We start from the raw sequence: 24,433 nt of genomic DNA, 5'->3' as shown, positions 1-24,433 counted from the left end.
GATGCTGGATGGAATCACTGTTACAGTCATGGTCTGGAGACTGACTGTTTTAGCTCTTGCATGTTCACTGGTGCTTGCAGACGCCGTTGGACTGCATGGAAAGCGTGATCCAAGAACACTGACTTTCTCCAGGTCAACTTCAGTAGGACAGGACGGAAGTGTCCGTATACAGCGGGGGACACGGTCACTGAAGTCCAGCTTCGTAGAATGTACAACTCCTGTGACTCCCAGAGAGCACGCAGCCCTGGAGAGCAACACATTCGAGGTGAGAGAACCTTACTACACTACTTACATGACCACAATCTGCCTTTATCATTATATCTCTTATGCTTAACAGTAATCATTTTATATGTTAGAGTTTTAATGGCTTTTTATTGTGCATGGAGGTTTTTGTGGTGATGAAGCTGTTGAGTGATACTGTACTCGTTTAATATTAAAAACCTTTATAAAATGATCACTGTTGAACTGTTGAAACCACTCTTAGATGAATTATGTTTCAGGTCTGTAGGTATAAACTTTACACTGAGGATTTCCTCGGGGTTTAAATAACTTAAATAAATGAAAACAGAAACAGGTCAAAAACAAACACTAAATGGCAGGTGTTAATGTGACATCCACACTGAGGATGTTACTGTGTTCTCAGTTGTTGTAAATGCACCTTGTGTAACAAAAATTGTAACTGGGTTTGAAAAGGCTGATATTGTAACAGATATTTAGTTAGTAAAACTAACACTAATGTGGTTGTTGGAATCCATGGGCAACTTGCTATTCCATAATATCTATAATAATTGTTGAAAAATATTTATATTGTGTATGAATCGTATATTGTATTTAAAGTTTCTCCTCTTTTCCATTATAGACAGTTTTTCATGGAGATGATGGCTCTAGTTTTATTTTAACATGGGTAGGCAATGGAACTGGGGTGAGTCATTTTTGAGTCATTTTATATTTTTGCATTAAAAAGTGTTAGGAATTATTATTTTTTCTGTCATGCTTTTTTTTTTTTTTTACTGTTTTCTTGGTTAAGTTAAAAACGTGCATTTATGTTTATTCATCTGGGAGAGGTATTATTTAAAATAACTTAAAGGCAGGGTCTCCGATTTTTGAGAAACGCTTCAGAAAACTGAGTCGGGCCGAATAATAAACAAATCAAAACAAAAATCAAAACTAACATGTAGCCAATGAGCAGAAAGGGCGTGTCTTGTCAATATGGGCGGAGAGAGTGTTCAGTGCGCATGTGTGACATTAACAGAACGCGGTTTTAACATTGACATGGAGGATAAAAACAAAGAAAGAAATAAAGAGAAGAAAGGCTTACGATAAGGTAAGAAGTAGGACGTGTTAATATAGGATCAGCTTTCCAGCGCTGGAGAGAACTGAAGGAGCAGGAAGTTGGTCACATATTCACAGATTGGAGTTTCCTGAGTCAATAACTCCTGAGCTAAACGCTGTTACTACACAAATAACACCTCTTTTCTATCGTAGTAATGTAGAGACGCAGCTACAACCGTGTTTTGTGTAGTAACAGTGTTTAGCTCAGGAGTTATTGACTCGGGAAACTCCAATCTGTGAATATGTGACCAACTTTACTTAAGACGCAGAGGCGCTTTTTTCCTTCTCGATAGGTGAGTAACGTTGGTTTTGTTTTGTTACACAGAACTAATATATGCCTTTGTCCTTTACATGATTATACTTGTGTGTCATTTTTGCTTGTTTGTTTATCTACAATCGTATTGTTCTTCCCTTCAGCTATGATAAAGACACATTTCTTTCTATTAGTTGCCTGGGTTACGTATGTATGTGTGGGCGGAGCTATCGATACAGGGGTGGGACCTATTTGGGTTAGGGGCGTGTTTGTTTTGGTGATTTTAAATGTCAACATTGGCTTTCAAAAATCGGAGACCCCACCTTTTAAAAGGAGGCAGAACAAGAATAGAAGAGCAATAAAACCATCATTTCAATAATATGAACAAATACAAGTACACGCACACATACAGTACACGCAAACACACAGAGCTACAGCTTCACAGTAGTATTTGTAGGACAAGAGTAATATAAAGCAGACACATTCACAGTTGATAAAAGATTTAGTACTTCTGAACTGATAAATTCTCTTTTCTGTCAGGTTATCCTGGTTTTATCCACAGTCAGTTCTCCACTGGAATCCTTTTATGAACATGGATCCATTCGACTGTACAGGAGGTTAGTACATAGCAAGTGGCATTAAATTCTGTGGTATTAGCCATTCTGTTAATCTTAGTTACGAATATACTAGATATTTTGTAACCTAGTTCTTCCTGTGTTTTCTGACAGTGAAGATTATGGAAAATCCTTTCATGACATCTCATATACCATTGGCAATTCGTTCATAAGAAAGGAATTTGGGATAACTGTAGGCCCAGGGAATTCACAGAAGGTGGGCAACTCTAAACCACTTTTAAGCCAAGTTTATGACACTAATTAAAAAAGTATCCAGATCCACATCACTGGGCCTCATTTATCAGTTTTTTTAGTTGTCTTTGTTTTTTCACATAGCAACTAACTAGATTTGCAGATGTTTCTCTGATTTTCTTCATTCTCAGGTGTATATGTTGAAAACTAATTACCCATAAAGTTAAAAGTGTATGCATGCAACAGCTCATTTGCATTTAGTGACACTCACGAGACAGCATAAGCAACTGTACTAGGGTGTACTCATGCAGACAAAGCACATTGCACAAAAAAAGCTATTATTAATTGTTGTTCCATTTTTTGTGTTGTGTATCCCTCCCCAGTGTCGTGTTGGAAACACAGTAGAGCATGTGTTGGAATGAAACATGATACTTAAATTTTACTACTACAATGAGCTTCACCTGCTTTTAAATTTGTCCATGAAAATGACCATAAAAGACAGCTGTGTTATGGTCAACAAATGTAATTAAAATAAGTTATAATAAATAATATAACTATTAAAAAAAAATAATAATAAATAGCACTGTTTCCCCCAGGATTTGCCTTTTCTAGGGACACAAAAATAAAATATTCTTGTTAAATTATTGTGGAATTTTACAGATTGTAATGTTATATTAATACAACAGATATCTCATTCATCTATTGTTTTACTATCTGCATGTGACAGGTTTACCCTATTTTTATTTTACACGTTTACAAGCTTTACTGAAGCTGTACCAATTACATATTTTTCTAGTTGATTTTGACGGCCGAGCTGCCCATTGCCAACCTTCCAGGAGGACTTATATTTACTTCCACAGACTCGGGAAAGACATTCAGATCAGTACAGTTACCATTCCACCCATCTCAGCCCATTTCCTTCCATCACCAAAACTCAGAGTACCTGCTGGTCATCTGCACACAGGTCAGTCAGCTGTAATCTCTGGCCAAAATCTTGTTTTGATTAATTATCTGAGGCTACAACTGATCCAACACAAATAATTTAATACTTATTCCATACTTACACGGCACTTGTTTATATGGAATTTAAAGTTGTCCTGCAGGGGCTAATTTAGGATCTTTCAACTTTCAACAGTTTGTGGAATTAACATGATATAATAGTATCTCCTGCTGAAATATTTATTAATATAATAAGATGTTGTTATTATAGATATCTGTAGTCTGTTGGCAATTAAAAAATCAACAACAACAACATTAGAACCAAGTAAGATGAGTCAAGTGTTTCATCAGTTAATAATAAAAAGTTCATGTGAAGAAGACAATCAATATCTTTGATTGAACCAGTACAATAAAAACTGGATATTTTAGATGCAGAACCCACATTTTAACTTTTTTTCCCATGTAAAATTTTACAGGGCTCTCTATGGCTCTCACAGAACTTTGGGACGAGCTGGTCTAAAATCCATGATGGAGTTTACTCTTATACATGGTGAGATCAATGTAGCTATATATATATATGTATATATATATATAATATATATATATATATATATATATATATATATATATATATATATATATATATATATATATATATATATATATAGGCCAGGAAAAATTATTAGCAGACATACGAGTTGTAGAAGAAAAAGTTTTTTTAGCCACATAACAAGTTGTCTTTTAATGTAACAGTTGGTAATATAAAGAAGACAAAAATATTTATAAAACTATGCCATTCTCCGCTGCTGTAATATTTAATGACTTTTCCACCCTAAATTTGGATACGTTTAATGGCTTATTTTGTCTCGTATGTATATACAGTGGTGTGAAAAGTGTTGGTCCCCTTCCTGATATTTAATTTTTTTGCTTTTTGCACATTTGTCACATTTTAATGTTTCAGATCATCAAACAAATTTAAATATTAAAGATAACACAAGGTGAAAACCACTGCTGAGCAAAAAGAACATAATGGCTCGTCTCAGATTTGCCAGAAAATATCTTGATGATCCCTAAGACTTTTGGGAAAATTCTCTGTGGACTGACGAGACAAAAGCAGAACTTTTTGGAAGGTGTGTGTCCCATTACATCTGGCGTAAATGTAACACTGCATTTCAGAAAAAGAACATTGCACCAACAGTAAAATATGGTGGTGGTAGTGTGATGGTCTGGGGCTGTTTTGCGGCTTCAGGACCTGGCAGACTTGCTGTGATAAATGGACCCATGAATTCTGCTGTCTACCAAAAAATCTGGAAGGACAATGTGCAGACATCTGTTCGTGACCTCAAGCTGAAGCGAACTTGGGTTCTGCAGCAGGAAAATGATCCGAAACTCACCAACAAGTCCACCTCTGAAAGGCTAAAGAAAAACAAAATAAATACTTTGGAGTGGAGAGTCAAAGGAGTCAAAGTCAAAGTCTTAACCTGAATCCTATTGAGATGCTTAAAAAGGTGGTTCATGCTCGAAAACCCTCCAATGTGGCTGAATTACAACAATTCTGCAAAGATAAGTGGACCAAAATTCCTCTACAGTGCTGTAACAGACGCATTGCAAGTTATTGCAAATGCTTGGTTGCGGTTCTTGCTGCTAAGGGTGGACCAACCAGTTATTAGGTTTAGGGAACACTTTTTCACACAGGACCATGGAGGTTGGACCATGGATTTTGTTTTCCCTTAATAATAAAAACCTTTGTTAAAAAAACTGCATGTTCTGTTTACTTGTGTTATCTTTGACTAATATTTAAATTTGTTTGATAATCTGAAACATTAAAGTGTGACATCCAAAAAAAAGAAATCAGGAAGGGGGCCAACACTTTCACACCACTGTACTAAATTTCCTTAATTCATGTTGCTATTTATTTTAAAATGCTTCTAATAGCTTTCTCTTTTCTCCGTTGCTTTGATGCTTGTCCATACTCTCAATTTTAAAGACGTATCACTGCACTTCACGTAGGACGTGCAACCCTCTTGTCTCCTCCGCTATAAATTACCCCACAACCCGAGACTAAATGATCAGCAGTTTCTGAAATACTGCTACTGCTGTTCTGAGGATAATGCTGGTGGCGAGGGAGTTTTTCCTCGCTACTATCGCTTTTGGCTTGCTGTTTGGGATAGATGTAACTTAATTTTAAACTTAATTTTTAATACTTCTGTAAAGCTGCTTTGAGACAATGTGAATGGTTAAAAGTGCTCTTCAAATAAATTTAACTGAAAATTAAAATGAAACCAGCCAATCTGGTTACAGCCAGCATGCTGCAAATAAAGTTACAGATCAGAATATTTCTTCATTCTAATGTTTAATATGAACATTAACTGAAGTTCTTAACTGATATCTGCATGATTTTAATTGCAATAATTGTATAATTGCATAAATGAGCAGATGTAGAGGTGTTTCCAATAAACTGGTCAGTGAGCGCATGAGGTAATATTCTTTTTTTTTTTACTAGTTCCACTGACTTTTAATCACTCATATATTTCATTTTCTTTTGGTCATTAAAAGGGGATCCAGCTTCAGTCTTTTTTTCAGCTATAGGCCTAAAGTCACAGGTGAGATGTCCTTGTTTATGCCTACTCCCATAAATCACATTAAAATTGTTAAATGTAAGTAAATTAAACAAAATCTGTTTAAATGGTTTGTTTTTGTGTATTTTTTGCATTTTTTTGTGCCTTTGGGATTCCAAACAGATGTAGTAGAGGCAGACAGGCGAGGTGACCTTTTTTTGAGACGCACAGAAGACTTAGGGCGAACCTTCACAACCATTGCTGAGAATATCTTCTCCTTTGGCTACATTGGAGGATTCCTATTCACCTCTGAAATGGAGAATCCGGTTGTGAAAACACATCCATAGTTAAAGGTTTGATCATAGGTTGTAGTAGCCTCAGATTTCATTATGATGTGTGTTTGTGTGTAGGGTTCTTCTCGGGCTATTTATGTTTCTTTGGACCATGGTGATCAATTTACCAAAGCCTTGCTCCCATCAGTCACTTCAGAGCAGGTGAGGATTTTAATGCAGTGAAAGAATCTACATAAATACTACAGAAACATAACAATACAGTCAGCTTTTCACATGGTTCAAGGTCAGAAATATAAAAGCTGACAAAACAGAAGTTATTTCTCAACATCATACTTTGTTGTTTATATTACACACACACACACACACACACACACACAGAAATGCTTACTCACCTGGTTGGAGATTTATAAGGATGTTGGTCTCAATACATTTTTGTCGATTCAGCAGAAAAATGACTTTCTCCCACAACCTCTATGTTGACAGTCTGCAAGGAACACACACACACACACACACTCATACACATAACTAGACATCCACATAGCTGTATCATGCGGTCTTTATCTGTTATACTGTACCTGCATGTTCCTACTCTGTTTTCAGTTCTACTCAGTTTTGGATGGCGATGAAGATATGATCTTTATGCATGTGGATAGTCCTGGAGGTACAGATCTACCAGACAATCTTTCTCTCAAATGATGATTTCAATCTTGCTTAAGGATGCTACAGAATATATAATAATACATCATGTCAGTTTAAATATTAAACCATTTGTTGTTTCTACATATACAGTCAAAGTGCTAATGCTTTATCTGCTCTTTGTCAGTGTTGCTAAGTACTTAGCAGACAAGTGCTGACCAATCACTACTATATGAAAAATTGCATGACAGCTGAATTTTTTGGGTCAGAACAGAGTCAGACTTCATATTACACTAGAACATGAATGGCTTAGATAAGGATAGTGTTCTTTTACAGAGAAGTTTAGAAGAATTCATATTTCTTTTTCCCTTTTAACACTTTACACACTCTGGGATCTCATACTTGTAGATGAGACATATTTTGGGACAGTGTATACGTCTGATGACCGTGGCATCCTGTACACCAAGTCTCTTGAACGGCATCTGTTTGGTAGTGAAAGGAAGAGTGACTTTACAAATGTGACATCATTGCGAGGAGTATATCTAACCAATGTCTTTGAGGAGGGTACGACACAAATTCATTTACTGTGTGAATTTTCTAAACTCACTTCTTTGAGGCAGTTATAATGGTTTAACATACATTTTATATCTCACCTCTACAGTCTTATTGATTGCATTTTATCTAAAGGCTTATTACTCTTACGAATTATTATACACATTTTGTTTGTTACAGATGGACGAATTTGCACAGTCATCACATTCAATAACGGTGGAAAGTGGTGGCCAATAAAAAAGCCAAAAAATGTGGAGTGTGAAGAAAGCATTAAACGGGTATTTATATTTTGTACTAACATATTTGAGAGCAGACAGAGATAAAACCTTTGTTTGTATGTTTCAGTGTAACTTGCACATTCATGGAGAGCACAGCCACTACAGCGGCATTTCTCCCATGCTGCCTCTGTCTCATCCTTCTGCTGTTGGCTTGATCATAGCTCATGGTAACAGAACCTAAGTAGCATTAGCACTAGAATTAACATGCGGTCGCCCAGTGCAGAATCCTACAGCCTCTATTTTCACAGGCAGCGTCGGGGAATCCATTTCAGCATCTCCGCCAGATGTGTATCTTTCCTCGGATGGAGGGTATAACTGGATATGCGCACTGAGAGGGCCTCACCATTACAGCATACTGGATTCAGGAGGACTGATAGTGGCTGTGGAGGTTCGCAAAGATCGACAGACCACTGCTATAAAGTAAGTTTAAGGGGGAGCAGAAATGTACACAATTGAGCTACAAATCAATCTTGTTAATAAATTATTAAGAACAGAGTTAACATGTATCCAAGAAACTTAATTTAAAGTTTAGGACTGGGTAATATTTCTGCTCATGACTGTTGATGAATTTATTCATTAACAGTGTTTGTATGTGTGCGTTTTCAGATTCTCCACAGATGAAGGTCAGTGCTGGAAGACTTATAATTTCACAGAGCATCCCATGTACTTTGCTGGCCTTACATCTGAGCCTGGTACTAAGACTCTGAAAATCAGTGTGTTTGGTTATCGGCCTGATGATGATGATCAGCCTCTGTGGGTTGCAGTGACTATAGACTTTGTGCAGCTTCTAACCAGAGAATGTGAGTAAAAAATCGTGTTTGGGAGTAAAGATAGAAAGTAAACTTTAACTTTTGATTTTTTTGTTTGTTGTATATCTGCAGTGCATTTTGGAATGGTTTCTGTGAATGAATGAATTCCATAAACCATATAGATTGGCAATATTATATCTATTTCTATTGAAAAGCATGCTTGAAAAATCTTCCACTAAAATATAACCCTTAAGCCTAGTATTCAGTGAACTGCATGGTTATCTATGCAATTCATCTTTTATGTTGACCTACATCAGCTTTTCTTTACTTTTGCAATTCTATATGAATAAACACTGAAACACATATATTGCATTACAACAGTATACAAACACTGTTAAAATGTTTGACTGATGGTTATGAACCAGGTAATGAGCAGGACTACATACAATGGTTGGCCCATTCTGATGACGAACAACAAGATTCAGGGACAAATGGATGTGTCTTAGGCTACAAGGAAACTTTTCAAAGACTGAAAAAGATGTCCGTCTGCCAAAAGGGGCATAACTATGTGGTCAGTAAGCAACAGAAACCATGTCCCTGCTCCAGAGAAGATTACATGTGGTAATGAGACGCTTCCTTTGGACTGCAGTATCCTGTAACATACAGTATTTCTCGTAATCAACAGATTATATATGAGACACTGAATGTAAGACTCAAGTGAAACAGCCTCTAATGTAATCTCTGTCTCCTTTATTATAGCGATTATGGTTATTATCTCCATGAAAACTCTGAATGTGTGAAACAGCCTGAGTTCAGAAACAAAACACTGGAACTCTGTTTTAATGGGGAGTTAGAAGAGCTCCAGACCACAGGGCATGTGCAGTTCCATACTTTCATTTTATTTATACATACAGTATATTTAAATACCCACATTCACCATAATGACACTTGTGCATTATATGTAAAGGTATCGAAAGATCCCCAGTGATAAATGTGAGGGTGGCTTTAGCCCCCCACGCCAAATTGATGCTGCCAACATGAAATGTGGGAATAACAGCCAGCCTTCCCTTATAAGCCATCAGCCTAATAGACTAGTGAGTAAAATTGCATTCCTTCATTTCCACATTCAGATGTAGTGATAATGGATTTTGTGTCTTTTCTAAATTTAGCAGGTAGCTGACCTTATTGAGATTAATCTAATATATGAACTTCACAATATTTAATAACGGAAAAACTGTAACTTCCAGAAGGCGGTGTGGTTGATGATTGTGATAAGTGTCAGTGTTGCGACTGTCATGGCTATCATTACTGCAGTTACAATGACTGTCCTGCGGATAAATTACAGGCAAAGGTATGACTTCACAATTCATTCTAGACTTGCTCTCCTCTGTTATTCTATTGTAACCCTTATTGTCTCAATTTCTGCATCTTTCAGGTCCATTTCATACCAATTCTCAGCTCTTCAGCTGCATGAGGATGAAATGTGTGTTGCCTCTGAGAGGACGTCAAACAGTAACCAAGCCATCTACCAAGAATTTTCAGATGATGCAAGTCAGATTGCATTCCTTGTTTCATCTGAACCCAGTAAGCAGTATTGTAGTCTTACTAAGGACTGACAAATCAAAACTGCATGCAATGGTTTAAAATTAATTTAAAAAACAATATTACCATAAACTTTGGTCTGAATTTCCAGTTAGATCTAGATCTGCGTTTTTCAACTCCACTGCTTAATGCATGTTTCTCTGTACAGTTTCAAGTTCTCCTTATGGCAAATACCCTTAATCCTAATCATGGAAGACTAAGTAGTTGTTCATAAGGTGGCTCGTGTGTTATGAGCAAACAAAACTTGTATCTGTTCACCATATCAGGGTGCAGCCAGTTTGTAGCCTTTTCCAAATTCTGATTGGATAAATTCAAATTCAGCTTTTTTTTTCAAACACTAATAACAATAGGCAATGTTGTTTTACAATAATCTAGATGTAGATTTAGATCTCTAATGTTGCCAATGGTGAGAGTGGAAAGAAAAAAACTTAAACACGAGCGAGAGTGGAATTTGGAAGGTGGTGGAAAATTAATTGGTTCAGTAAGAAAACATGGTTGATTGTTATAGATTTAAATCACTTTAAAATACTTGTGAGAATGTATAGTCATCAAAATAATATTCTGAGGTAGATGTGAATTGACTTCAATTTTTGTCAATTGCTATTAATATTAAAAACACTGGAAATTCTGTAAAGAAATTGTACAGATAAATAATGTGTGCATTTCAGGTTGTTTTCTACAGCATGAGTACCATTGATCTTGATTAACATGCAAATCTGGAATGCTGTGCAACTTCATTTTGCAAAATCTTCTTGTTATGCATTCTGTATCACAATGTGTCTATGAAGATTCTGTCACCCAGGTTTGGTTATCTAGAAGAACGAAAAGAATCTAGAACAGATATTCAGTATCACACTTGGACAACTTTGGATTAGATTACATAACTTACATATACAGTACATTCATCTCCAGAAGTATTGGAATGGAATCCATTTTTTTTTTTGCAAATTTTGATGTACTACTTTAAACAAGGTATATTTAACCAAACATTTAGTGCAAGTTGCCTAAATTTCAAGGCTGTGCCATCTCACTGGTTGTATCATATTGATCTTTTGAACACAAACCTAAATATATTCAGACTATATAAAAAACAAATTAATTGGTACTAAGTGTACATAATACTAAGTAAAATAATACAAAGTGTGCTCAAAAGATGTACAATATAATGTATATTATGATTAGTCATATCATGATTATAGCAGCAATACAAATTTACATTTGTAATACTTAAGCAAGGTTGAGTGTTTGGGATCCAAATCGGAACAAAACAAAAAAGCATATGGACAAGTCCGGCAAAGTGGATGGGCACCAGCATCAATTTAAAAGGCTGTGCATTTTAATCAAAATGCAAGAGGGGACTCCAGCAGGTCTGACAGCATAACCCAACAGTCATGTTAACACTGTCAAGCTGAGTTATCATGTTGGAGAGCATCAAAACATCTAATTTCAACTCTCATGAATGGGTTAGATCTGAACCTTAGATTTCTACAAGAAAGAAAATCTGTTTAATAAAACGCTTGACCAAATAGACTTTAAGATTGAGACTCTGTATAAGTTTCAAAACATAATTGGATAGTTATTCCATAGGTGTGCGGCTCTATACAGACCCCTGCTGTAGTTTACGACTTTGACCAGTGCTGACTCAGAACTGTATGAGACTTAAACCCTGAGTTCATATGCAAGTAAAAGTCTAGCTGCTACATTGTAGATATAAATAGGCTTGATATTAGCTCAAATTGGTTTAACAGCTAACAAGGACTAATGTCATTTTTTAAGCTTTATTTTTAAAGCTATCATATCTAAAACACAATTTTATGAGGAAATTGTGGTCTTTGAGGACAATAACTCCAAACAATCCACAACTGTCGGACTGTATATTTATAGTCACACCCTCCAGTGTCACCCAAATGAGGATGAGGTTCCCTGTTCTGTAAATTTGGTTTTAGAAAATGTCCTTTGTTAAGTGCTATACAAATACATTTGAATTGAATGTACTTGGATTGATATCTGTGAAACTATCATATCTGCTGGAGCTACAGTGCAGGTTAGCCCATGCTTAAGTCCATAAGTGTGTATGTTTTTGAAAGCATTATTTTTTTTTAACACACGAACAGTGACCTCATCATAAATATACCTGTCACCACAGATACATTCTTATAGAATATACCTAAACAAACATGAAGCCCATGGAGCTATAAACTTTGCAGGAAAAAACGTGATTCAGGTTTTTTCACAAAATGAAATACCAAACACAATTAATTGTAATTTAAATTTTATTTAAACCCATTATTAAAAATGGAAAAAATATGTTAAATATGCTACTCTCCTGTCAGTCCTACCTAATTCGTGTAAATCTACAATTTCCCCATCATAATGCCTATTAGTCTCTACTTGTGGTAAACATTTTGGACTTTTCTGTAAAACTATTCATTTAAGATTGACAAAAAACGTTGTTCATGCCAAAAATGTTGCAAATATCACTTTTGTTTGTCATCAGTGTCTAATAAAAATACCTTTCTGATCCAAACAGTTTCTGTTTTCTATGCTTAAAGAAAAACCTTCAAAATGTAGGTGGAGGTGTAAATATTGTGAGAATGAAAAGAGAAAACACAGTAGTTGATTATAAATGTAATTTATAAATAAGTATGCACCCTAAATCCAGTATAAAATGGAATTCTTCAGCATTAAATACCACAGTAGATTTTGTTCAGCTTGAGGTTTGTTCACCAGAGTGCTTTGTTTATGAATAAAAAAAGTTGTTGTAATGACAACAAAAACAAGATTCTATTGGTGAGAAATTAATTTTAAAGCAATGTTCAGTCTGGTGACTACCTTACTATGTAGCGTGTAGTATAGGAGCATAGTAACTGCATGGCAGTGGGCCTATAAGACTGGATTTAAGAAACTTTGACGTGGACTAAGTGAAAGACCTATAAAAGAAGAACAGTCTTATGTGGGCCTAATAATATTATTATATAGTATTTTGCTAATTTTACTCTGGCATTGACTGTACTTTGGCTCTGTTTAGGATTTTATGGAATGAGCAGCATCCCCTGAATCCTCAAAGTGTCATGTGATTTATGAGGTTTTACAATAGTCAGTGGTTTTCAGACATCTTTATAATTTTAATACATTTGGATTGAAACAGTGAAACTGATATAGAATTGAAAAGAACACGGAGTCTATTTTGTATAACTTGATCTTTGAATGTAAAAGATAAATGGTTATCCTTGTGTACTTTATACTCATGTATAAAGTATAGAAGGATAAAGAGTGCTAATTGCATATAAATCCCTTTTTTAATTAATTTCATATTGTCAACTACGATCCGAACAAAAAATTAAGTATGTAAGCAACTTATATGCAGATTGATGTTAAAAGACCCAAAGGTTTTTACTTGATTTTGTTTTTATAAAGGAAAGTTAAGTATCGTAATGCTGTACAAAATTAGGAACAACTAGATTTGTAAAGTTCGTCGCAACAAACTTTGATGTTGGCTTTGACAAGGCAAGTATTCGCAAAGGCAGGTGCTTTTTGGAGGCGAGTGGACATAAGGGTCAGTGTTACTTTTCGAGGCAAGTGGACAGAAAGATAGGGTGCCAAAACATTTGGAGGCAAGTGGAGACAAGCATGTGACGTCATTCGAATACTCCTGAGGAAGTTCCCCTCATTGTGCTGAGTGTTTTGATATGTCATATGTTCATGTTGTGCTAATTTTTGATTTTCACGTGACATCACGTGATGTCACATGACATCATCAGAATGCACGTGAGGAAGTTCCCCTCATTGTTCTGAGTGTTTTGATATGTCACATGTCCATGTTGTAAAAGGTTTTTTGATTTTGCATATTTTGGGGGCGGGGCTGCGGCACAACCGGAAGGCCAGTCAGTACACCAATGTAAACCTTTGTTCAGAGTATCACCCTAAAGGAGCTGGTCGAGTTTGGTGTAGATAGTTTGAAAGCTTGCCGAGTTATAAACCTCCATAGTTTATAATGGGAGTCTATGGGAAAAAAAGGCCATTTTGAGACCCGGTACCGGAAGTACCAGTACTCGGATCGCTTATAAAAGTCATAGCAACAAACTTCAGACCAGGATCTACAACATATCTGAATTTGGTGCATGTGGATCGAAAGCCCTAGGCCGCATTAAATTTTATAGATTTTTGTCTAAGCTTAAATAGGAAAACAGAATGTTGGCTTCTACAAAGCGACATAATCATGGAAGGTACTTTGGGTCAAACTGTAATCAATGAGGATTTCTGCAAACAAAATGTTTTTGGAATAATGCATTTATGAAAGTATTATAAAAATCTTTTCCATAGTTTTTTGTTGGGTGACAAATGGTGTATAGACTCATGTCGGGGGAACAGTGGCTTAGTGGTTAGGAATTTTAACTTGCACATCTGCGGTTGGGGTACTGTTCCTTCCTCTATCCTGTGTGTGTGGAGTTTGCACAATCTCCTCTGGTTTCCGCCTCCAGTACAAACACGTGTTGTGACTGGTATTTTATTTGACTGGTATACTTATATTTTGTTGTGACTGGTCTGTAGTGTGTGAATGGTTAATTGAGTGTGTGTGCACCCTGTGACTGGCACCTCAGTCAGGGTGTCCCCTGCCTTTAAGTCCCTGGGATAGACTACAGGGTTTCCTGTGACCCTGCGTAGGATAAGCGCTACAGAAGATGGATGGATGGATGGATGGATGGATGGATGGATGGATAGGCTCATGTCACCATCTGGTGGTGTAATAGGATGTTGCACATTTTATGCAGTATAAATTAAGTGTTCTACCTTGTGGAACACTGAACATAACCTTAGAGCAGTCACAGTGTTTAGAGTAGTCACACTCTAGATCTATGAATCTGATAACATTCAGTCAGATAAGACCAGCACCAGTAGAGGGCTTTCACTAACAACATTTTCTAACCTATCAAGTAGAATAGTGTGTCAAACACTGCATTAAGGTCATTTACAAAATTAACCAGTGCTGGCTCTGTGCTATGATGAGGTACAAATCTTAAATGATACAATTCAGGAATTTTATTCCTCAGTCAGTATGAGCATAACTGCTGTGCTATGACCTTTTCTGGGATCTTGGCAAAAAAGGGGAAGTTTGATATTCAATATTCATGTTTGTATATATGTTTGTATAGCGCTTTTAACAATTTGCATTGTCCAAATCAGCTTTACATAAGTATAGAAACAGAGGAGAAAAAAATGTAAGTTTAAGCTTAATTTAGTATTTATCTCTAACAACTCTCCATAATGAGCAAGCCAGAGGTGATGGTGGCAAGAAAAATCCTGAGATGATATAAGAAACATTGAGAGGAACCAGAAGGAAAGCTTTCATTCCATGCTCACATAAATCATACTGATCTATATCGGATACAATATCTACGTAAGGTGTAGTGAAACACTGACTCTAAGTAATCAGTCATCAGATCAAGCTCTGTGGGGTTGGAATTGACTCAGTAGACTTTTTTTTTTAAGTTACATATGTTAAGTTAGTATAAAGAGCTTTAAATATCTAGATGTTTTCTTCATGCCTACCTTATCATCATAAATAAACTTCTGATCAGTAATCATTTCATTAACAATAAGTGCTTTAGATGCTAGCTTCATTTTAAATACTCAAAACATTCAACAACTTATGGATGTTGACTAAGCTTGTTTTTGTTCTTAAATGATCAGAATCAGGGGGGCACGGTGGCTTAGTGGTTAGCACATTCGCCTCACACCTCCAGGGTTGGGGGTTCGATTCCCACCTCCACCTTGTGTGTGGAGTTTGTATGTTCTCCCCGTGCCTCGGGGGTTTCCGCCGGGTACTCCGGTTTCCTCCCCCGGTCCAAAGACATGCATGGTAGGTTGATTGGCATCTCTGGAGAAATTGTCCGTAGTGTGTCATTCTGTGAGTGAATTAGAGTGTGTGTGTGCCCTGCGATGGGTTGGCACTCCGTCCAGGGTGTATCCTGCCTTGATGCCCCATGACGCCTGAGGTAGTTCGGATAAGCGGTAGAAAACGAGTGAGTGATCAGAATCAGCTTTAATGCCAGGCATGTTTTCACATGCGAGGAATTTGTTTTAGTGACAGAAGCTCCACGGTGTAACAGAATGACATATACAGTCTAGACAAAATTGTATGTACACATTTATAGGTGTGAAATGTGCAGTTGAAATATACATATACAAATATAGGCAATTTGTATGTACAAATATGCAAGTGTGAGAAAAATGTGCAATTGAAGTACACAATATATACAATTTGTATGTGCACATGTGCAATTGTGAAATGTGCAATTGAAGTAAACAGTAAAGACAATATGTATGTATGCACAGATGTGCAAGTATGAAATGTGCAACTGAGGTATACATAGTACAAATGTACAAGTGTGAAATGTGCAATTAGGTGTTGTGTGTTCCATGGTGTTAATTGTTCATCATGCTTGAGGGAAGAAACTGTTCCTATGTCTGGTCGTTCTGGTGTTCAGGGCTCTGTAGCGTCGATGTTGGATGTGAGAGGTCCAGAGTGATTGACTTTGCCCTTTTGCTCATTCTGGAGAAGTACAGATCTTGGAGAGTGGGGAGTGTTGTGCCAATGGTTCGCTCAGCAGTCCGGACTACCCTCTGTAATCTCTTGAGGTCAAATTTGGTAGCTGAGCTGAACTAAACAGTCACTGAAGTACAGAGGATGGCTTCAATGATTGCAGTGTAGAACTGTTTTAGCAGATCGTGTGGCAGGTTGAACTTCCTCAGCTGGCGAAGGAAGTACAACCTCTGCTGAGCCTTTTTCACAATGGAGTCTATGTGAATGTCCCACTTCAGGTCCTGGGAGATTGTGGTTCCCAGGAATCGGAATGACTCCACTGCTGTGACAATGCTGTCCATGATGGTAAGTGGGGAAAGAGCAGGGGGGTTTCTCCTGAAGTCCATGATCATCTCCACTGCTTTGACCATGTTCAGCTCCAGGTTGTTAAGGCTGCACCAGACAGCCAGCCGATCATCCTTCATTGCCAATATAAATGTAGTGTATAATGAAATGCTGCCTAAAAGACCCCATTTTTTAAAATGCAAGGTTGGCCCTGCTTCTTAGTAGATTCTTTAAAGCATGTCCAGTGAACGTAACAAGCCTAAAATAAGAAAATCTGATAAAATATCACTAGATGGTTTCTTGTCATACATAAATAAGTTTATCGTTTTGCAGTGTTTCCAAGGCACAGTAAAGGCTCACATAAAAAAATTTCTAGTAAACCACTCCTATTTCCTTCCAACTTATTTGTATGTTTATGAGCATGTTTTCTTTGGTAAACCCAGAGTTTCTTTCGGTCTCCTCCCCTTTTTTAAAGAGGAAGCGATGTTTAAACACCTCATTCATTGCACACATTTCAGTTACGCAGAAAGCATCAAAGGGAATGAAATGTCCTTTTATGGATGATCCTGTTAATGAAGAGGCTGTATTAATTCTTAGGGAGTTACATTTACATAGGGAGAGGATTTTGAGGCCCACAGTGGATGTTTTGTCACATCAATATGCATTTTTATTTGAGCGGTACCGTTTTTCTTTACAGTCAATAAGATACATCCATAATCTCATCCATCCTTACATCTGAAACATCAGCCGCGATGGTTGTGCTCTTACATCCGAGCAGATGCTTTGCATTGCCTTACGTTTCTTTACAAATGGTAGTTTTCTGTATAACATCAGGGATGCAGAACATATTAGTAAGGCTACTGTTTGCAGAGCGGTCAGGAAAGTGTGCCTCGCTCTTAAGCGCTTTCTGACAATTTTTGTGTTTCCTGGGCACAAACCAGTGAGAGTCATCAAAGAGGAGTTTTACAGGATTGCAGGTCAGTGGTGTATAAATCTGTTTAAATGAGGCTAACCTGATAAATGACATACAGTTAAGAATATCTTGCTGCGACCCCTGGAAGTAACCTAATAATTATAATTCCCTTTAGGTTTTCCGAATGCGGTTGGATGCATTGATGGTACACATATTCCGATCATTGCACCTTCTGAAAATGAAGCGGTTATGTCAACAGGAGGTCCATCCACAGAATTAATGTGCAAGTACACCGACAGCCTACTATTTTTAATGGTCAAAGACTACATCACAAAACATGTTTCATTCTTTGCACTCTCAAGATCATATGTAATGCTGCACTATATAATCCACAATATAAATCACAAATGTGGAGGCCAAGTGGCCCGGTTCTGTTCATGACTCAAGAATGTATCAGGAGTCAACCCTGAGCAACAGAGTGGAAAGGGGTAAGTAAATGTACAGTTGTGTTCAAAATTATTCAACCCCCAATGCTGTAAATGGTTTTAGGGAATTTAGTGTACATTTGTAATTGTATTCAGAATGAAATCCTACAAGGACTTCTTAAAGAACCATATGCAACTAAAATGACATCAATTAGTTTTGTAATACAGTAGTAAATGTTTCTTTTGTGAATTCTTCATTGACATAATTATTCAACCCCTTAAAGACTACCACTCTGAAGAACAGAGGTTCAATGAAGTGTTTTCAATCAGGTATTGAAAACACCTGTGGATATCAGGGAGCAGCAATAAAGCCTAATAAGCACCAATTAGGCAGCTTTAAAATGACTGTGATACTCAGCTCCTTCTAGACATTTACTGGTGTGGTTACAAACATGGTGAGGTCAAGAGAATGGTCCAGGAAGACAAGAGAACAGGTGATTACTCTTCACAGGAAGGGCAATGGCTATAAGAAGATTGCAAAGATGTTAAACATACCAAGAGACACCATAGGAAGCATCATTCGCAAATTCAAGGCAAAGGGCACTGTTGAAACGCTACCTGGTCGTGGCAGAAAGAAGATGCTGACTTCGACTGCTGTGCGCTACCTGAAGCGTAGAGTGGAGAAAAGTCCCCGTGTGACTGCTGAGGAACTGAGAAAAGATTTGTCAGATGTGGGTACTGAAGTTTCTGCTCAGACAATACGGCGCACCCTGCGTAATGAAGGCCTCCATGCCAGAACTCCCAGGCGCACCCCCTTGCTGTCCCCAAAGAATAAGAAGAGTCGACTGCAGTATGCCAAAAGTCATGTGGACAAACCACAGAAGTTTTGGGATAGTGTTCTGTGGACTGATGAAACAAAATTAGAACTGTTTGGGCCCATGGATCAACGCTATGTTTGGAGGAGGAAGAACAAGAAAAGAACACCTTGCCTACTGTGAAGCATGGCGGGGGGTCAATCATGCTTTGGGGCTGTTTTGCTTCTGCAGGTACTGGGAAGCTTCAGCGTGTGCAAGGTACCATGAATTCTCTTCAGTACCAGAAGATATTGGATGACAATGTGATGCAGTCCGTCACAAACCTGAGGCTTGGAAGACGTTGGACCTTTCAACAGGACAATGATCCCAAGCATACCTCCAAGTCCACTAGAGCATGGTTGCAGATTAAAGGCTGGAACATTTTGAAGTGGCCATCGCAGTCACCAGACTTAAATCCGATTGAGAACCTCTGGTGGGACTTAAAGAAAGCAGTTGCAGTGCGCAAGCCTAAGAATGTGACTGAACTGGAGGCTTTTGCCCATGATGAATGGGCGAAAATACCCGTAGATCGCTGCAAGACACTTGTGTCAAGCTATGCTTCACGTTTAAAAGCTGTTATAACTGTAAAAGGATGTTGTACTAAGTACTAAGATTGAATGTCACTTGGGGGTTGAATAAAACTGATAATGATGTGAGCTCAGAAAAGACATTTGTGGTTATTTCATTATAAATGTTATGTTATATTTGTCTGACCTACATGTGCCTCTTTGATTTAATTGTAAGCAGGATGACTGAATGATCATAATCAATGTCAAACCGACCAAAACAATCAATTTCAGTGGGGGTTGAATAATTTTGAACACAACTGTATGTCCTATACACATATTTCAATGTATGCACTACACATTTACAGGGAAATTTCTATGCCATTCTAAAGCAATGTGAACTTTCTTACAGGAGAGATTGATGGCTTTCTGCTGGGAGATATGGGTTACCCATGCAGACCAAATCTTATTACATCTTACACAGAACCTGAACCAGGCCCCCAGCAGCACTTCAATGTGGCACACTGCAGGACAAGATCCCGGGTGGAGATGACCATAGGCCTGTTGAAAGCACGTTTCCAGTGCCTACATCATCTCAGGGTAACCCCTGAAAGGGCCTGCGACATTATTTTGGCACGTGTTGTTCACCATAATATTGCCATAATTAGAGGGGAGCAACAACCTGCCCTACAATTACAAGATCCTGAGGAAGACCCCATCAACCCTGCAGATTTCCAGGATGGAAGGGTAGTCTGCGATATGATATGCTGCAATGTCTTCTCAGATTAATAATGATATCCACCCCAACCACCACAAAACAAAAAGAAAATGAATAAACACAATCACAGCAATTTATATGGTGTTCTTTATTTCCTACAAAAAATGTTAGATTTTAATCTAGTTCAGTCAGGACCACTTGAGTCAAAATAAAAGACTAAATTCTTTGACATATTTGAATTTTTAATTTGCAAGCTTATAAAATTTACATTTGGCGGTATGGCTCTGTTCTGAATTCCCCATCCTTTTCATGATCTCCATGAAAGCTAGTCAGGGAACAGCAGCAGCTTCATGGGGGGACAATCTCCCATTTAACTGGGAAAGCAGCAAGACAAAATCACCCCCAAACAGACCATACCAGGCAATCCTCCCTGGCTCTTCCTGCTAACTGAAGAGCCAGCAGAGGATTAAAGCGAGCATTTCACTAGCCAAACTTATTAGTAAAACACCAACAGAGCGGAAAGCAGTTCCTTTGCCATTTACTACAGTAGCAACCACTGACCATTAAAAACCCCTCAAAACCAACGGAAGGCGCCTCCTCCCTGAATATCTCCAGAGTAGCCATCCCTCCAGGATCCATCCAACAACCCGAGAAAGGAGACTTCCAAAAGGCCCAACAAGAAATCCAGTCTTAACTTCCTTTCCCAACAAAGAATCGACAATATCAGGTTCTTTAACAGCAGAAAGGAAATTATTATAGGCAAATTAATGAGTAGGCAACCAAGACATTCCTGCGAAACCTCGGATAAGTCCAGCTATTAAATAATTGAAGCAGTGTTTAGGATGCTTCACAGTGCCTTTCCCAGCTTTGGAACTTTTTTTTTTTTTTTAAAAGAACAGAAACACAATAATAGCAGAGCCAGTAGCCATCTATTATCAATCCACCAGGTCACTATCCTTCGCTGGACACTGCTGCAGAGCTTCTACAAGGAGGAGAGAAGCTTTTCATTTCATTGCTGGCTAGCATTTAACCAGTCAAGTTAAGAAGTTAGTCCATTTGTCAGTAAATATTTCCTGCATAACATAACAGCCTAGCGAGTCCTAACATAACGTTATCATAACGCCTAGCAAGGCATGGCATAACATAACCGCCTAGCAGGGCAAAGCATAACCAGAGAGTCCTAACAACGCAACATAACGCCCAGCAAGGCATGGCATAACGTAAAGCAACACAGCCCAGCAGGGCACAGCACAACGCAAAATCACGCTTAGCAAGGCACTGCATAACACATCACTACAGCCCAGTGAGGCACAGCACCACGCATCACAACAGCCAACGAGGCATAAACACAGTGCAACGCAACAACACGGCCCAGCAAGGCACAGCACAACATAACGTAACAGCCCAGCAAGGCATAGCAGGGCATAGCATAACATAACCTAGCATAGCTAGCAGGGCATAGTATAACGCAACCATAGCATAACGTAACCTAACCTAGCTTAACAGGGCATAGCATAACGTAACCTAACATAGCTAGCAGGGCATAGCATAAGGTAACCATAGCATAACGTAACCTAACCTAGCTTAGCAGGGCATAGCATAACATAACCTAACATAGCTGAGCAGGGCATAACGTAACCTAACATAGCTAGCAGGGCATAGCATAACGTAACCTAGCATAGCTAGCAGGGCATAGCATAACGTAACCATGGCATAACGTAACCTAACATAGCTGAGCAGGGCATAGCATAACGTAACATAACATAGCTAGCAGGGCATAGCATAACGTAACCTAACAGCCTGGCGAGGCATGGCATAATGTAACGTAACATAGCCTAGCAGGGCATGGCATAACGTAACCTTACATAGCCTAGCAGGGCATGGCATAACGTAACCTAACATAGCCTAGCGAGGCATAACAGCGCAACGTAACCTAACCTGGCCTAGCAAGGCATAGCATAACGTAACGTAACATAGCCTAGCTAGCATAACATAACATAGCATACCATAACGAGCTGGCTTAGCAAGGCATATCGAGGCATGCATTACATAGCATGAGGCAATCTAGCCTAGTATAGCAAGCATGGCATGACCCATCATGACGAGCATGCAAAAGCATAGCATAACCGTATCTTGTAACATAGCGCAACATACTTCCTAGAATTCACCTGTGACCATACACTCACCTTTAGCTTTTGTTTTTAGAATCTCTATTTCAAGATCGTATACAAGTTCTTTGCTGTTTTTTCTATCTTTTTAATAAGAAGTCTATATACTGTAACTCCTTAACTGGAAACTGAAAATACAGTAGATTAGAAAATACTGTTTCAGCTTTAAGAACAATACAAAAATCAACAACATTATTGTTACTGTGACATTTTTGCAAGCTCATTTTACTCCCTTTCTGTCAGGGTGCGAATATGGACTCAAACCCAGAACACAGACTAAGGGCAATGAGAGGCTTTAATATGTGTAGTTCATAATGCAGAGGCAGGAATAAGGGGAAAGGATCATCAAAATCACCAGGCACAACAGAAAAAAAAATAAGGCAAGGCCAACATCACACGAAAAAACAAAATCAAAATAGTAATCCACTAACCGAAACAGAAGACATCTGCCGGGAGAATAGTTTCAAAAATCCAATGAGGGAAAAATAGCTATGAAGAGCGCAGGAAAAAGAAGCCGTGGAGAAAAAAGTTCCATCAACAGGAAAGCATAACTGAAATAGAAATTAAAGGGGAAAGGCATCCACACGCACAGGGCTAATAGCGAAGACTATCTGGCGAAGAGTGTTTACCGGCAGGGTCCTTAAATAGGGGAAGGGGATATAAAATGGTATCCAACCCGGAAGAGCCACGATCAAGATGGCTGCCAACCTGGACATGGCCACCGCCCACACGAAAGTGCAGAATTGTACTATGGAATTTTATCAATGCTACTCTGTCATATAGCTCCTGTTCTACATTTATATTTATATAAGTGCAGAATATAAGAACAAGCTGAGAAAAAAAAGCTTATCCAGAGAAGAAAAGGTGAGTGCTACCATCAGTCCTGTATCATGCGAACAGTAAAGCTTCCTGAGGCCATTCATGTGTAAAGATGCTTTTCGTACTACCACACACAAATCATCAGATTTTCGAGTTTAAATCTTATTTTCATGAACATTTAGGCCTTTAATATGAACTATTATATATACTAAACTAAACTAAAATATATTATTTGGCATAAAATAATGTAAAAAAGCTCTTTTTCCCAGATTTCTGACATAAACACACTGTGTCCTATCATGTTTCATCGAAATGAGGTGAAACAGCCCTTTTCAAGCTTGTCAGATGTGTGCTTTTATAAGGTTTCACGAAAAACCATGAAAGGAAGGCGCTAGAGCGCTGAGACTGCGGGAAACGCATTTTCAGCTCCTGAGAAGCACTTTTGTACATGCATGCAGGGATTCACTCAAAACACATGCTGATACCTAAGATTGCATGAAAATGATCATACCACACACAAATCATCAGATTTTCGAGTTTAAATCATTTCCATCACACACACACTCTCACACACACTCTCATCACACACGCTCCCGTCACACACGCTCACACACACATTCACACACACTCACACACATGCTCCCGTCACACACGCTCCCATCACACACGCTCACACACACATTCACACACACGCTCACACACATGCTCCCCTCACACACGCTCCCGTCACACACGCTCACACACACATTCACACACACGCTCCCGTCACACATGCTCCTGTCACACACACGCTCCCGTCACACACACACACACGCTCACACACACGCTCCCGTCACACACACGCTCCCGTCACACATGCTCACACACATGCTTCCATCACACACACATTCTCACACACGCTCCCGTCACACATGCTCACACACACATTCACACACATGCTCCCGTCACACATGCTCACACACACGCTCCCGTCACACACTCTCACACATGTTCCCGACACACAGACTCTCACATACAAGCTCCCGTCACACACGCTCCCATCACACACTCACACACACACCCACACCCTTCATACACCCTACACTGCATACACGCTTCAGTCATGCACACTTCCCTGTAAACACGCTCCCAATCTCGCTGTCACAAAATCACCCTGAGGTGAGT

At 38.4% G+C, this 24,433-nt stretch overlaps 1 protein-coding gene across 2 annotated transcripts; it reads left to right on the top strand.

Moving 5' to 3' along the window:
• Positions 1-12,525, top strand: si:dkey-159a18.1 (sortilin). 2 transcript variants are annotated; one of them, XM_060889370.1, is made up of 20 exons: positions 1-265; positions 860-922; positions 2,126-2,202; positions 2,314-2,416; positions 3,188-3,355; positions 3,807-3,880; positions 5,887-5,933; positions 6,072-6,214; positions 6,299-6,382; positions 6,782-6,842; positions 7,226-7,381; positions 7,550-7,647; positions 7,715-7,814; positions 7,896-8,067; positions 8,254-8,447; positions 8,822-9,017; positions 9,156-9,269; positions 9,364-9,490; positions 9,647-9,747; positions 9,832-12,525. In XM_060889370.1, the coding sequence occupies exons 1-20, from the start codon at positions 2-4 to the stop codon at positions 10,010-10,012; spliced, it is 2,523 nt and encodes an 840-aa protein (XP_060745353.1). In that variant the 5' UTR covers position 1; the 3' UTR covers positions 10,013-12,525. The 2 variants fall into 2 exon arrangements, with proteins under 2 accessions (XP_060745353.1, XP_060745352.1); XM_060889369.1 differs by having other exon boundaries at positions 9,644-9,747.
• Positions 12,526-24,433: the final 11,908 nt, after the last annotated feature.

The sequence above is a fragment of the Tachysurus vachellii genome, chromosome 16 (genome assembly GCF_030014155.1).
Source record: "Tachysurus vachellii isolate PV-2020 chromosome 16, HZAU_Pvac_v1, whole genome shotgun sequence".
Classification (NCBI taxonomy): Eukaryota; Metazoa; Chordata; class Actinopteri; order Siluriformes; family Bagridae; genus Tachysurus; species Tachysurus vachellii.
Note: the sequence above shows the minus strand (reverse complement) of the source record. Positions and strands in the feature narration are given on the sequence as shown.

Excerpts from the sequence above, each read along its gene's own strand:
- si:dkey-159a18.1 (XM_060889369.1), top strand. The coding sequence starts at position 2 with ATGCTGGATGGAATCACTGTTACAGTCATGGTCTGGAGACTGACTGTT. Across the intron at positions 2,417-3,187 it reads GCCCAGGGAATTCACAGAAG|TTGATTTTGACGGCCGAGCT; the intron begins GTGGGCAACTCT and ends ATATTTTTCTAG. Across the intron at positions 3,881-5,886 it reads GGAGTTTACTCTTATACATG|GGGATCCAGCTTCAGTCTTT; the intron begins GTGAGATCAATG and ends GGTCATTAAAAG.